Source organism: Pyrgilauda ruficollis, unplaced genomic scaffold (genome assembly GCF_017590135.1).
Source record: "Pyrgilauda ruficollis isolate IOZ18807 unplaced genomic scaffold, ASM1759013v1 scaffold11, whole genome shotgun sequence".
In the NCBI taxonomy this organism is placed as follows: domain Eukaryota; kingdom Metazoa; phylum Chordata; class Aves; order Passeriformes; family Passeridae; genus Pyrgilauda; species Pyrgilauda ruficollis.
The window spans coordinates 9,914,275-9,929,152 of NW_024509210.1; the positions used below are offsets into that span (position 1 = coordinate 9,914,275).

General features: G+C 37.6%; 1 protein-coding gene across 21 annotated transcripts in view; it reads left to right on the plus strand.

Moving 5' to 3' along the window:
- The window catches only part of KCNMA1 (potassium calcium-activated channel subfamily M alpha 1), a 426,636-nt gene extending 424,045 nt beyond the window's left edge, over nt 1–2,591 (plus strand). For 10 of the 21 annotated variants that reach the window (XM_041475751.1, XM_041475740.1, XM_041475717.1 and 7 more), the window contains one exon: nt 2,265–2,591. In XM_041475751.1, the coding sequence (XP_041331685.1) occupies nt 2,265–2,419 (155 nt within the window). In that variant the 3' untranslated portion in view covers nt 2,420–2,591. The remainder of the gene's footprint in view (nt 1–2,264) is intronic. The other 11 variants (XM_041475725.1, XM_041475777.1, XM_041475808.1 and 8 more) reach the window with 2 other exon arrangements.
- The last annotated feature ends 12,287 nt before the right edge of the window (nt 2,592–14,878 follow it).

Here is a 14,878-nt window from a genome sequence, read left to right on the forward strand (position 1 = left end):
TATTTTGATGTGTACACATTCCCAGACTTCTTTTTCGTACAACCTTTCTTAAACCGGCCCCCATCAGGAATCATTCCCTTAAAGTCTCATTAATAATGCAGATGTTCTGATTACTTTAAAAGATCTATGGAATTGAGGCTTTTTTTTTTTTTAAACTGCTTGACAAAAAGATAAATGAATGTAGAAAGAAACGGTAGGAGTCTGGCAAGCTGTAGATCATCTCTGAACAGATTGTAACTTTATCATTCTGTCAGGAAGAATAATTTAAAGCACTTAATCAGTTAGCTTCAGTGTGCAGGATGTAACATTATGAATTCCTATCGTCCAATCTGTTCAAATCAAAGGGAACTTAATTATAATAGGTGAGAGAGAGGGAGATGGGAGACTGAACATCGTTCAGACTCAGGCACCTTTAAGGGGGCAGGGAATTATTTAGTCTGGTCACAAATGAGTAGGATATTTTTAAACACAAGTGAAAAGCATTTTAGAAAATTACAAGAAAAACAATACAGTAGTTCTGTTTCCCTTCAGTAATAAGCCATTAATAAGCAACATAATTCCTGGATTTGATGTAGTTTTTTAAAAATGTGTAAGAATGGGTAGCAAAGGTTTTAATGGGGAGTGGGGGTTTGGCTTGTAAATTCTAAAAATCCATATAAAGTGGATGTGGCTTAATTTGTTATTCATGAAAGTGACTGAAAAGTTCACCAGTTCTGGAGATTAAGCTACTTCTTGAGAGCCTCTAACTCCAAAGGTCTTTGTTTATTTTTTGTGCAGTTATGTCTAGGTATTTTTCCTCTATTTTTCTCAGCCTTTCAATTTATTTTCTCTCCTTTACCTCCTGAGCTTTTGTGCTCAATCCTTATGTTTCTAAGGTGAATTTTGCTTTGCTAATTTTAAATATTTATTAAAAAATGAGCATTCTTTCCACTTCTGTGCTGATTCCAGGTATTCCAGCATTTCAGTAGTTAGAAAAGTAGCAGTTTATATTACGTGAGGCATTAAAGCTTCAGCAGCATTTTGGATTCCCCATTGGAGTGAGAAGTAGTGCATACATGTAAGAGTGGCAGCTCTGGTGCGACACAGTTTGAACCTTGCATGTAATGATGAAATGCCCAGAACCATAAGTGTCCACTGCTCTGCCCACCCACCTCTGGAATCTGGGGAAGGAGGACAAGAATGGGGACAGAACTCTGTTCACAAATGCTGGTCAAGGCACAAGTGCACCTAATGGCCATTAGCCACTGTCTAGATCAGGAGTTCCCAAGTCCTGGAATAAAGTTATCTTGTAAGCTTGCATACCTGTCATTGAGAAATTACTGCAGAAGTTGCTCTCTAAAGGATTTAAGATTTTTTTTTTCTTTTGTGAATTTTAAGAAGCTTTTGTCCATGGCTGCAATGGAGCAGTGCAACATAGTGGTTACAGTGCTGAACAGCTGGGAAGGGGCTGCAGTGCTGCAGCCTCTCAGCATCCTCCCACATTGCTCCCAGCCCACCTTAAAGCCACACCATAAAAATTCCTCCTGTGTTCATGGAAACAGGCATTGCTCAAGGGTAGAAAAGAAAGAGCTTCCTCTCTAATTTTTCTTTAAGTCCTTACTTCCTTTGCCTTGCTGTCACTTACCACGACTAATCCATTCAGGATTAGCTGGAGCCCCTACCACAGTTGCCTGCAGTGTTCCCCACCCCATTTAAACCCTGGCAGCAGGAATACAAGTCCTGTTTATTGTAACACCAACTGCAGAAAGTGCTTTATGTTCTCCTGCATGATTTTCTGGGCCACCACCCCAAGGCTGAAATGGTTTGGAGAAGTCTGTGACTCTTTAGGTGCCCCTGTGTATAGCCTCACTGCTCTTTTCTGTATTACCCTTATCCCAGCTGCTCTCCTTGGCTTCTTAATTTAGACTTTGATTTGTATCATTTTCTTTTTTCAATAAATCACCTGAGCATGGGCACAAGAAAAGAGCACTCTTACATCCAACAAGCAAACTAGCATATTGGCAGTTTTCTTTAGCTTCTATTTTCAAATCTGCAAGCGTCATCCTCCTTTCATAACAGCATTTTCAGAGGTATTAATCTAATGCACTGTACTGCTAGTAATTGGTCAAAGTCACCTTCTATTGATCTCTGTTTTCTATAAACTTTACTGACTGCTCCCATTTTCTTCTTTTTTTTTTTTTTAATGTTTCTGTGTATGTGTGCTTCACTAATTAACACTTTCATTTTTCCCTCCTTATTCTGTCTCTACCTGTTTTGCTCCTTAGCAGAAAAGAAATGGTTTACAGATGAGCCGGATAATGCCTATCCCAGAAACATTCAAATCAAGCCCATGAGCACTCACATGGCCAATCAGATCAATCAATATAAATCGACAAGCAGCTTGATACCACCAATACGAGAAGTTGAAGATGAATGTTGACTCCTTCGAAGCCAGAACTATTTTTATAAAGCCTGACAAACTTCATGAATGGTGATGTGACATTTATTCCTCTTACTTGCTGAACCACTGATGGAGAAGTTAAGAAGGGCACGCTTAATGGGAAAATAAAGTAGACAGATCTTTGTTTGTCTGCCTTTGATATTGCTTCCACGTATTTTGGAAACGATTTCATTTATAAATGAACATAATCAAAACTAGTCATGTATAGCCTCTAGCATTTTAAATTATTTTTATTTATTAGAAAAAATATATTTTTCTTTTTTTTTTTTCATTGTTAAGTATTTTCCCTTAAAAAAATGGCATATGTGGCCAGACTCCTAAGAATTAAAAAAAATACAACAAACCCTCAGTCTTTGGCTTAAAGGAGAATGATGGTCACAGTTATAAGGATATGTAATTAAGGGAGTAATGTAATATATCAAATAAATGATATATTTACAGAAAGGAAAAAAAAGGTCCAACTTGTAACACTTCACCAAAATGTTTCCTTACCGGAAGATGTGTATTTTGTTCAGCATTGACACCAGCTCTTAATAAATTGAACTTATTTATTTTCAGAGTTGAAAGTCATATTTTTGTACATGTAACATTCTTCAGAAATACTCTTTGTTTTATTAACATAAATAGATCATCTTGCTGCCAGTTGTGTGAAGAGCCCCCCAGGCTGTGCCCTGCCCCTTCTCACGGTGGCACCCACAGACCCCCCGCGCCCCCGGGAGCACGCTGTGACAGGCACACGGAATGTCACCACCCCAGCAAGGGCCGTGGGCTTACGGGGCACTTGCTAGAAATGCAAATTTGGCAATTGCACTTCACTTCCCATTAGCCATCAGCAGCTGCTAATTTCAGGAAGGCAAGCTTGGCAATTCTTTTGCCATTATTACAGTGATTTAATCCAGAGTACATAAAATAGTGCATGGAAGCATCAGTTATAAACCATCTCATCTACCATATTTTGTTAGTTCCTAACTTCAGAAGTGCTGATGGCCTTTCATTGGTCTGAGATGGTACAAATTCTTCTAGATATGTATAGAGATTTAGCTCCAGATCCTTGCACTTTGGTAAAAGCTCATACCCTGGTAAAGGGCACACTGAATCTCCTTTTGGTTAATTCAGATCAGGATAAAAACTGGTTTAGCTTCAGCTCTACAATCTCACAACGTGCTGTCCTCAGTTAATACCTACAATAAGCAACTTCTTATTTTTGCAGTTGTTTTTCTTGTTGGGTTTTTTTTCCTTTTATTTATTTTTACTTTGCTGGGACACCACACACAAAAGTACAGTAATAACCAAATAAAGATAATAAAAGTGATGAATGTATTTATTATGATAACATGCAAAAGGCCTTTGATGGGTGCCTTTTGTGTCAGCAGTTTCACAAAGTTGCCAACAAGCTTTATAGCCATCAGACAAAAATGTGATGTTTCATATCTGTGCTGCAGTATCCACCCACCCAAGCATTTATGTTCTGAATGATTTAGTTACTCTCTCTATCTCAAATAAGCAGCATCTGACACAATTGTGTGGAAACAAAAAAAAAAAAAAATAAAAAGGAAAGGCTGTGATAGTAGGGAAACAAAAACCAAAACCACAAAACCAGAGTCATCAGGAAAAGCAGATTTTCATTGTGCAAGTTAACTTTAGGCTTTGTAATTTTGCAGAATTGTTAAACACCACAATTAAACATACAGTGGTATTTTCATCATTAGAAAAATATCAGTGAATCAAACAAATACAAAGCAGATGATGAATTTATTGTGAAAACAATAATGTCCACTATGTAATCCAACATTTAAGCCAAACTATCTCAGCTTTAATGTTTGTCCACTGGCTGCAGTACAAGTATAACCATACTAACACCTAATAGGCTTTATTCTGGAGTGACTTCTTGGACTGTGACTATTTTGTTGTTACATTTTGTAGAATAGCTATTTAAAGACAATAATGAGAATTGTTAATACAGTATCTGTAAAATTGGATTGTTTAAAATACTCCTCAGTCTCCTACAGAGTAACAAAACAATACAAGCAGTTTTTCATTATTATTTAGATGCATGTTTAATGCATTCCACAGTCCCCAAAAGAGAAGATAATTCCAGTGAGTTCTTCCAACATATGCTGCTTCAGCTAGTGACACACTATAATTTACATCCAGTCTCTGCAATGGGTCATGTTAAGCCTTTTCTTTGAAGTCGGTGCTCCTTTTTCCTTTATGAACTGCATTCATATTACAACCAGAGTGGAAAAAGCTGGTCCTGAGTACAGGAGAATTGTAGAAATTTGTGTTCAACCTCACCAAATACATATGAATTTTAATTTATTTTTCCTGAGCAGACTGGTGTTTACTATAGGGGCACAGAACATTATATCTTATACCTTATCATATACAGTGCCACTTCTGAGTGTCCTTCCTTCAGAAGTGAACATTCACTGGGTAAAACGCACTAATGAATCAAATACAGCACCCCTACATGGCTAAGGTTTGTGTGTGTCGCTGTCCAGTTTAAGTCACAGCCCAACATCCCATGCTACTGTTTATAAATAAAGGACAAGACCTGAACACACTCAGGAGCTCTTCTGGCACAGAGAGCTCCACATGCAGTGGCTGATAGGACAACACCCATGGAGAGAGCAAACGAGACAGAGAGAAACAGGTGGAGGTATGGGTCTACATTTCCCATTTACAGAAAAGCTAAAATCAGTGATAGTTTCTTACTCCTATTTTTGATAATCAGAGATGCAAGACTGATGTCTGGAAATTAGATGGAGGACCAGATAGAAAACCAGTTGGGATCTTCGATATTCAGCCATTACAAATTACAATAAGGCCAGCAACAATAAATGGATATATGAAGTTACATCAAAGCAGGGAAAAGGCTGGAAAACGGACCTAAGTGACAGCTGACAGACCACATGATGACTGATACAGAAATAAGTTCTTGGTCTTTATCAATAACTTTTACCCCTGTTCAGAAGGCAAAGATAAAAAAAATGTGGGGTGGGGAGGAATTCCAGGGGTGGTTTTTTTTTTTTTTTGTTTTGTTTTGTTTTTTTTTTTTGTTTTGTTTTGGTTTGGTTTGGTTTTTTTTGTTTTGTTTTTTGTGGGTTTTTTTGGGGGGAGGGAGTTGTTTGTTTTTTGTTTATTTGTTTGTTTGGGTTTTTTTTCATTAATTGCATGCACTACTGATACAGGCTATAGAATGTTTTTTGGTAACTCATGTGTTGGATAAATAGTGTGCCTATATGTGTGTGTTTGCACATATTCATGTCCACACATGCACACACACATATATATGTGGCTACAGACACACACATATGTACACATCACTTATGTGCATGTGATAGAGTCATCACAAGAAGGTGTCATCATTTTTATTTTCCATGAGCTGGGGTGAAGAAAGGCACAAAAAAGAAGAAAATATGACTTGCAGGGTAGCACATGGAGGAATTTTTTCTGCTATTTCCACCTGGTTTGACCAAAACCCAGCCATCCTGGTTAGTTTTATGAGAGATGCACTGAGATTATGCTGCAGAGCCTTCTCTCACTGCTGCAGCTGGGCTGTGCTCCTGGCTCTCCTCACACCCCTGCACTGGTCTGCTCCCACACTGCCAGAAAATCTGCTGGCTCTCTCTCTTTCATGGCTATTGTTTTAATTTGCCCCCTGAAGCCCATGAGCAGTAAGATGAAATGATAAAACCGTCCTCTGATAGATTTGGCGGCAAGTGCCAAGCACAGCAAAAGTTAAGTTATAAAGTAAAGAAGATATTCATACTCTAAATGCAAATTTTAACACCTTAATGTGATTGTGTAGTTCCTTCTAAAATAATAAGTGTATGATGTATTTTTTAATAGGGAAAAACAAGATAAAAACATTTCCTTGTACATTTTAAAAGCATTCTAAAACTGTCCCTGATATTTTAACACCTTGTCTTTCAAATCAGCATCAATGGCCCAGCAGTAGGGAATACATGGGGCAGAAAGTACAAACCCCTTGATCTGGGCCAGGCACGGTCAGCTGGATGTGAAAATAACTAAATGGCCTCAGCCAAAGGCAGGAAAGGGCAAACATAGTTTACAAGGCAAGGTACAGGAGACACTGCAAAAGCTTTTAGCCTTTTATTATACATTGTTGTGTGGTGGTGGATGAGGTTGGCTGTTTTCGGCCTGCAAAGGAATATTTTGCATTTCTTGAACTCTTCATGTAGGAGAAGGAGAAGGAGAAAGTAAAATAGTGTGTTCTTATTCAGGATTTGCTGGGGGCATGTTTGTCTAACACAGCTAACAACTACTGCAATAATTGGTTGCATAAACTGGTGAATAATCATACATGACAAAAAAAGGCAATAATTTACAAATGGCTAATAATTTGTGTTTTCACTGCTTGGCCACTCACTGGCAATCAAGTAAAATGTTAACAACTGGCCTGGACTAGCTGACTCCCATGGGCACAAACGGAAACACAGAGCAGGTGCTTAAATGGTTTTAAGAAGTGGGTTCCTAAGGGCTCCTGGATCCCAATGTATTTGAAATGAACACATATTGAGGTCAATGTGTGTGTGTGTGTGTGTCTTTTGTTTTTACAGCTGTTATCATTGTGAATTTCTTCAGCACCAAAAGAAGTGTGTGTCTCACCTTTCATTTCTACTTTTGAATGTGATTAAACAAAATAACCAAGAGCGTGAAAGGCGATGAACAGGACAAAGTGAAAACACAAATCTGTTCCCAGTGTTACAGAGGATTAGCCTGGGACTATCTGTCAAAGTCAATGGCAAATGCATTAAAAAATTCAGAGGAAAGGAGGACTCTTAATAAGCCTTATGGTTTTTTCCTTTCTGTGCCATCTGAACCACCGAAATCCCCAACATGCAAACAAGCACCTTTTTAATTTATTTTTTTTTTTAATTCTAAAGGTTCTTGAATAATCACAGGCTTAAGGGAAATAGTTGTTTTTTGGTTTTTTTTAAAGTCATTATGTATGCAGACCAGGTCTCCTAATATTCCATTTATAGTATTTTCTTGCTGAGCAATAGTAGTGAGTGTGGGTTACAGCCCCATCTGAAATAATGAAAGGAATGTAGTAGCTCTTCTGCTGTAGTCACTGCCCAGGATGGTATGTGGGCCTATAGTATTGACAAGTCTGTGCCAGCATTTATCAGAGCTATATTTCTGCCAGTAATGTATCTACTCTGCACAGGTTCTCTCTGCTCCAGAGCATGCAACCACGCTGAGGCTGTGCAGCCTCTGAGCAGCAGTCTGTATGACCAGGTAAATTCCACTGGAGCCAATAGTGAGGAATGCTGCTCTGCGGTCTCTGCTCTGCACAGTGCTGTGGTACTGGTAACTGCCAAAAGGAGAAGGGGTAGGGAAAATGAAGAAAATATAAAATATAAGGTATTTTTTATTATTTTGGTTCTATTTTAGAGCAATATCTAACTAACTTAGGAAGCTAAACAGTAATGCTGCATCTAATTAGAACCTTTGTGATGTTGAGACAAGGTTTCTTACTGCTTCAGTCAATGCATTTTAGAGGAGATCTCTATAAAGTAAAAAAAGCAAACAGCCCAAAACACAGCATATAGGCAGTTGAATAAATGTAATAAAACCCATAGATTCTTCAGAAATAAAAAAAGTGTGGCATATGAGCATTTTGTTGACTGGATGATAACTACTAGGAACCAAATAAGAATGTCAGCAGAAGTTATCTCAAACAGTTAAAAAAACTGCTTCTGCCATGGTCCCATAGCTTGGGACACACATGCTTAGCCAATGCAAATACTCTAACCTCTGGCAAGAAAAACAAAAAGAAAAAAAAAAGAAAAAAAAAAGGAAAAAAAAAGTATTTAACTTTCACATCTCTGTAGAGTTCAAAACTGATGAAACCACTTTCTTTCTTTGGAAAAAACACACACATGCAAATACATATATACAATATCTTCTGATTGTTTCACATGTCTACATTAGTTATAATTGGGAAGCGGAGATGGCGAGGGGGTACACTGAGAACCAGCTAGCATCTTAACTTAAAAGTTCATCAAGAAAAAGGAGTACGACTTCATCACTTTACTTTGAACATCATGGGTTGGTGAGAGAGAACAAATGCTGGTGCTCAGAAATGATCTACCTGACTTTGTCATATGTAATATCCAGTGAAAAATATATCGTCCTGTAAAAAGGGTTTGTACATAACTTGTACATGGTTTCATTTTGTATTTTTCTCAGATTAAAATTTATGTATTTGTGTTCTAAAATAAGGAGCTATTGCTGTGTTTTCTTTTTTCTCTTCTAGAATAGTTTGTGACTTGTATCCCCAAGTCATAAATATTACTGCATTCATGAAACCAATACTATTAATTCTTTGACCGAAGACTAACCCAACAGACCTTCTCTCTTGCTTACACTCCAGAATCATACTCCTAATGTTAATAATAATTAACAATTATTATTAACTAACTAATAATAATTATTATCAGCTGCAAAAGAGGATGCTGTGGGTTCTGCACCAGCAACAAATGGCACCCTAACACCAGCTGTGTTGTCAAGTACAGATAAAGTCTGGTATAATTTAGCTACTTTACATGGTTGAACAGACCATTTCATATCACCTTTAGCTCATATAGGTCAACTTAAGATGGATTGATAATTTTCCTAAACAGCTCAAGATTTTCTACTTTCTCATGATGAGTACATTTAAAAATTATCTGGAAGTTTTGGACTAGGTTTCCATTGCAGGGAAGTAGGTATCATCCTACATGCACGTGCATGGTTTTAGGCTTAAGAAAAACCACTCTGCTTTTGGAATCTGTAAGATTGTGTACATGTGGCTGGCATTCTGCTAAAAAATAACCTTGTCATTAAGGCTGACATCATTGATCTTCCAAAAAAAGCACCCTCCCTCCCCCCAAAAAAAAACCCCACAACAATCTAAAACAAAGAAAAAAAAAACACTCACAAAAAAAAAAAAAAAAAAAAAAAAAAAAAACAAGAAGTCTCTTTTCAGTCCTCCCTTACTTACCGCAAGTCCGCCCTTTGCCACCTGAAGCCTCTAGGGAAAAAATTCTATTTTAAAAAGACTGTAAATTTTCTCTTACTTCAAAGACAGAAGACATTCAGACCTATTTCTAAGTAAGAGCAATCAAAGACCCTAAGCTTGATTCCTGGCTGTATGTACTTGACTGACCTCTTCAAAAAGCACTCCCCCTCCCCCATGCTCCAGCTCTTAAAACACAGATTTATTAATATACTTTTTTTCAAAACATTCATTATGCTAAAATTTTCACCTACCTCTGGGTCTAGTTTGCCAGGTTTTACTTTCCCATTTTTTTTTCACCAATGAGACACAAGTGTCCAGTAACCAGACACTTTCTGTCAAAAAAAATCTTACAGTCAGTGGGAAAGTGAGTTCAAAGTATCCCAATGGAGATCCTGGAGAGAGATGAACACTCCAAAGCACTTCTTAATTTTTTTACAACTTTATTCAATTTCCACTTTCTTTTCCTGCTTGGAAGAAGAAACTCCTCTTTCCAACATCCTTGTCTTCTTAGGCTCTCCTGAGCAATTTGGAAATCAAACCACAGTAACAACTTGTAAAATATTTTATTGCATTTCAAACCTCATCCTTGTCTTCTTAGGCTCTCCCGAGTGACTTGGAAATCAAAAATCAAACCACAGTAACAACTTGTAAAATATTTTATTGCATTTGAAACCACTGACTCTTGAGAAGCTTTAAACATATCTGTTCATTTTTCAGTTCATTCATTCAAGTGGTATCCTGTAAACTCCTTTTTTAGACATCAGATACAATAAAATACATATATCAAAAAGCATTCATTGCATGATACAGTGCAAAACAGATCAACAAATGTTCTTTTTATCATGGATCAAAGACTTTACATGTAAGATGCATAATCCCTGTGTGCAGACTGAATTAGGTAGCCCTTCGCTCCAGGTGAACAGCTTGAATGCAAAGCATTTGTAAAAGTCAATATCATAGTTCTTTAATGTTTGGAGTTAATGCAAGCAGTTCCAAGATAACTCTGGTGACACCAGAAGCCAGGAAAACCCACGATTTGCACATATATATTATTTTCCCACTGAGGAAGAGAAGGTTTCAAAAAGATAACTTTTCCTTCTGATAGACTTTCTGAAGGATGCTGTAAAATTAATTTTCTATCCCCCCACTGCACATGATCAGACATCCCTGTTCTGTCTTTTCATAGTACACAAGCTTCATTGCTTCTTCAGCAATATTCTAGTCAGATAATGAAAAACAACACCCTTTCATCATTCTGTATATGGACATAGTTGCTATGAAGTTATAATAAACATGTGCAAGACAGTGGAATTTAGGAAACCTGGAAAATTTTCAGGTTAGGCTACCAAGAAGCAGTCACCCACGCTTCTTGAAATACGGTAGGTTAGAGAATCAAGTCCAAGCAGGTAATGAAAATTATCAAATTATTTAAAAACCCATACACCAACATGGAAACCTGGAAGGAGAAAAATAAGAGATGATTAGGTGAGTAGACTATTGCACGTGACAATTGAGCTGGAAATTTTTACTGAGGAGATATGGACACAGACAGAAGTTTGGGTACTGGTAACCCAGTCATTTGTATGGATGGCAAGTATGACAAAGAAATCCCTTTTAAATTTACCAGTTGTTTAAGAATTCCTCTTCCCCTGCAGTGTTGGATCAGTTTCTGCAAGGATACATTACTAGGTTTTGCAGGTATTTCTCATACTTGGACTTTGCCCAAAGAATTTGCAGGGAAGATCAGGACACCAAGCAATGAAACTCCTTGCAGCCATTTGATTCAATTTGTTGTAGCTGAACTTTTGAACAGAAATAGTTCTGTTAATGTGTGTTCAAACATCTGCAGGGTGTTTTTTAGGGAAATCAGCAGTCTGGTCTTTGTAACCTGCTTTGATGTGTCCAATGTCACTGAAAAGTTTGCTCTGGCCAGAAGGAAACCAACTGCTTTCCAGCAGCAGGAGAAGCTCCAAGGATTATTGCCCTTTCTAATTCACATTCTTTCTTCTAGTCAATTACCCTCATGCCCTTTGCTTGCAACTAGGAAATCAAAACTGTCTCCATAAACAACAGAAAACCTATTCTTGTTGTAAATTATGTTTTTCATCCACTTTTGCTAAAAATACCCAAGGTATTCCTGGAAATCCCTTTCAGAATGAAAGGGGTCAGTCAGTGTATGACATGCCCAACATGCATAACACGCTTTACTACTGCAAATAGTATCTAGTACTAGCCACAGAACATGATTATTTTTATCCCCTTTAACATTTAGCTTCATAGTACTTGGTAGTTTTAATATTATTGTGATTATTGCTACTTCCTACCAGTAGTATACACATCAAGAATACTGATCAGAGAAGCTCTCTACAAAAGAGTATCTTTTCCACTTCTGCTGGCACAGGATATGGGTCCTGGAAGAAACTGATGTAAATTTGATTCCTGTACCTTTTAAATATCATGGTGTTCTTCACAATGACCACTGGGGAATCTGTATGTGGTCTGGGCTTTGACACAACCACACAGGCTCCTCCAAGAGCAAACAGGAATGCTTGCAGTCCTGATAACAGCTGGATCTGCAGGATGATTTGTACAGTTATCAGCTGGAAGTTATTTTCTATAGAGTCCCTTGTAGTCCATTCAGTGCTGTTGGAGGCTGCAGGATGAGCTCATCATCCTCCAGCTGCTCTCTCATTAATACACCCCTGACCTGGAGGCCTATTCTGAGTGGGACAGAGACTCTCTAGTCAGTTAAATCACCTGTCTCTTGGCTATGCTGTGAAGACATAATTATAAGGATTAGACTGAGACCATTAATTTAGAGCAAAAATAATACTGTCTGTAAGAATTTGAAGATTTAAATCCCAAAGACTCATAGCAGAACCCTGGTAAAGCTCATGTTGTTGGACAGTGACTTATTGCTGTGTCCAGGTTTCACAGAGAATATTTATTTCAAAATACCTTTAGCATGCTTAGTAAGCACATGGACCATGTTCCTTCCAGCAAACAGCAGCTCTTTAACATAAAATGCCTTTTGAAGATGATTGTGAGTCTTGATTGTCTATGAAGGGAGACTAATGTAACTGGGTAACCAAGACACTCAGTTTAAGTGGAATGAATCCACGCTGTATATTCCATCATCCCTTTATGGAAAAGCGGCTCTGATATACTGTGCTGAAAGACATTTTGGTAAGGGGCATGGCTTAAGGCCACTTTATTTTACAGCTCACCTATCCAGGGAAATATAGTAACTGAAGCACAGAACATGAGTTTTTGTTTTAACAAATTTTTTTCAGTTTAGAAATAGGAAGAATCTCCAAAACCCATGACACATGTAATTTTCCATACCTCTATTCCTTGGACTTGTGCTCTCGTGTGATTCTTGCCCAGAACCCTTTAGTGTGAAAAGGAAGTCATCTAGCAATGTAATTGTTTTCTTGATATACTCACACTGTAATTTTGGGGTTTTTTTTTGCTAGTCAGATAAAAATTTTGATGATAAAATATGTCCTTTTATCTCACCCAGTTACCCTTCCTACTTAAAAACATGATTTCATTTACCCTTTTTTTGTTAACAAAGTTAATTTGAAGGCTTGCTACTAGCTCTGCAATATGAATCCACTTAAGAACTCAGCCCATGGTGCACAGCTGAAGGAGCAAACCTTTACTCCATGTTTAAAGTTAACCTGAAATTTAATTACATGGAATCTGCTATTATTTATTTGGAGAAGTTAGATTTCACATGCTCTGAAGATTTAAAAAAAGTTCTGAGACCAACAAAGAAATAAACATTACTCAAAATTGTTAAGGAAGAGGGGTAGAAGAAGCAGGAAGCATATTTGGCACATCATTAAGAAAAGATGTCTTGGAGAAAGTGGAGTGGAGAAGAGAAGAGAGAGCAAATGGTCAAACATTAAAACAGAAAAGCACAAGTGCTAGATCACGAAAGCAAACCAACTGAAAACACGAGGATGGGGGGGAAACAATGCAAAAGAGTTCGTGGTGGGTGGAGAATGATCAGGCCAAAGCTAATGAGCTTTTTCTCACACTCTGAAATCGACAGATCTACCATGTGCTCCAGCGAACTGTGGTTTCTTTCCGCAGCAAGGCGGATGACTTTTTATCAGATGTGTCACTTGGTGAAATAATTGCCAGCAATAATGGTGCAATAGCAGCATACTCTGAGCACAATTTATCCATGTCTGTTCTCTCTTTCAACTTCAAAGCTTCCACTGCCTCACAGATCACATCAAAATGACACCTCTGTCGTTAATGACAGTGGTCTAATGCAATACCAAAAAGTCAAATCACTTCCCCAGATAGGCAGGATGCCTCATACAGAAACTAGGCATGTGCACGGGTCCTGACATTCATATTCAGATTTGTATTTGTGGGGAAGAGGGTGGGTTTGACACACAGATTTATTCATATTTGCAACAGCCTGTTTTATAAAGCACAAAATTCACTAAAATTAGAAAGGAGTGGGGACAAGAGTAGCATGCAGAGCCTTAACTTATGCAAAGTGAATGCCTGGATGTTGGAAATTTCCCTTTGCACAGCCCACAGCACATGTTAGCCAGTGTCACAGGTCAGAGATGTGAATTGTCTTTAAAGAAAGAAATAAATAAATGAGTCAAATAAAGAAAAATGTACCTTAAAGTGCACACTGTCCTTGTAGGCAAATGCACATATTTTTCTGGATCTAGGAACAAAACAAGCTGCTGTGAAGCCCCTCCTGGTGGTCATTACTCAGGTAAAGAAGAAAGCTGGCAAACTGCAGTTATTAAAAAGAAAGAATTGTCTGTTTATTTTCCAGTGCTGTTTGAAAATTACCATAGAACAGTAAATCTCTAAATATGAAAAATATGTGTGCTTCTTACATAGTATACATAAACACACATGCAGCCAACATAGTGGCAGGGACACCATTTGTTTAAGTTTCATTAAGATGTGTAGTTAAAAGCCTTATTAAAAGGGTCCATTTCTCACTTCAGTGAGTTCAGTGAAATTTATTGCCTGAGGGTTAAGTAATGCTTCAGAGGAAAAATGAGATTTAGGGATATTTTCATATGTTACCATCTTTTCCAACAGAAACATTTCCTATAATGGCTGCTTGGATGGAGGTTTAGACTTCACTGTATGTTTTCACAGTACTTTATGTATTAAAATAGACAATCAAACAAAATAACCAGCTCTCAGCTTCACCTCGAAGGGAAAAAAAAAGGAAAAAAAAAATCTTCTTTGGGTAGAAAGCAAGGCCAATTTTTTGTAACAGATTTATTTTTCTGACTTATTATTGCTATTCCACAAACATGGTTAGAAGGACTTAGTTAAAACGGCAAATAAAGAAAGGAAAAGAAGTGGAAAAGGAAAATTTTCTCAAACCCCACATGTTGACCTGTTTGGATGGT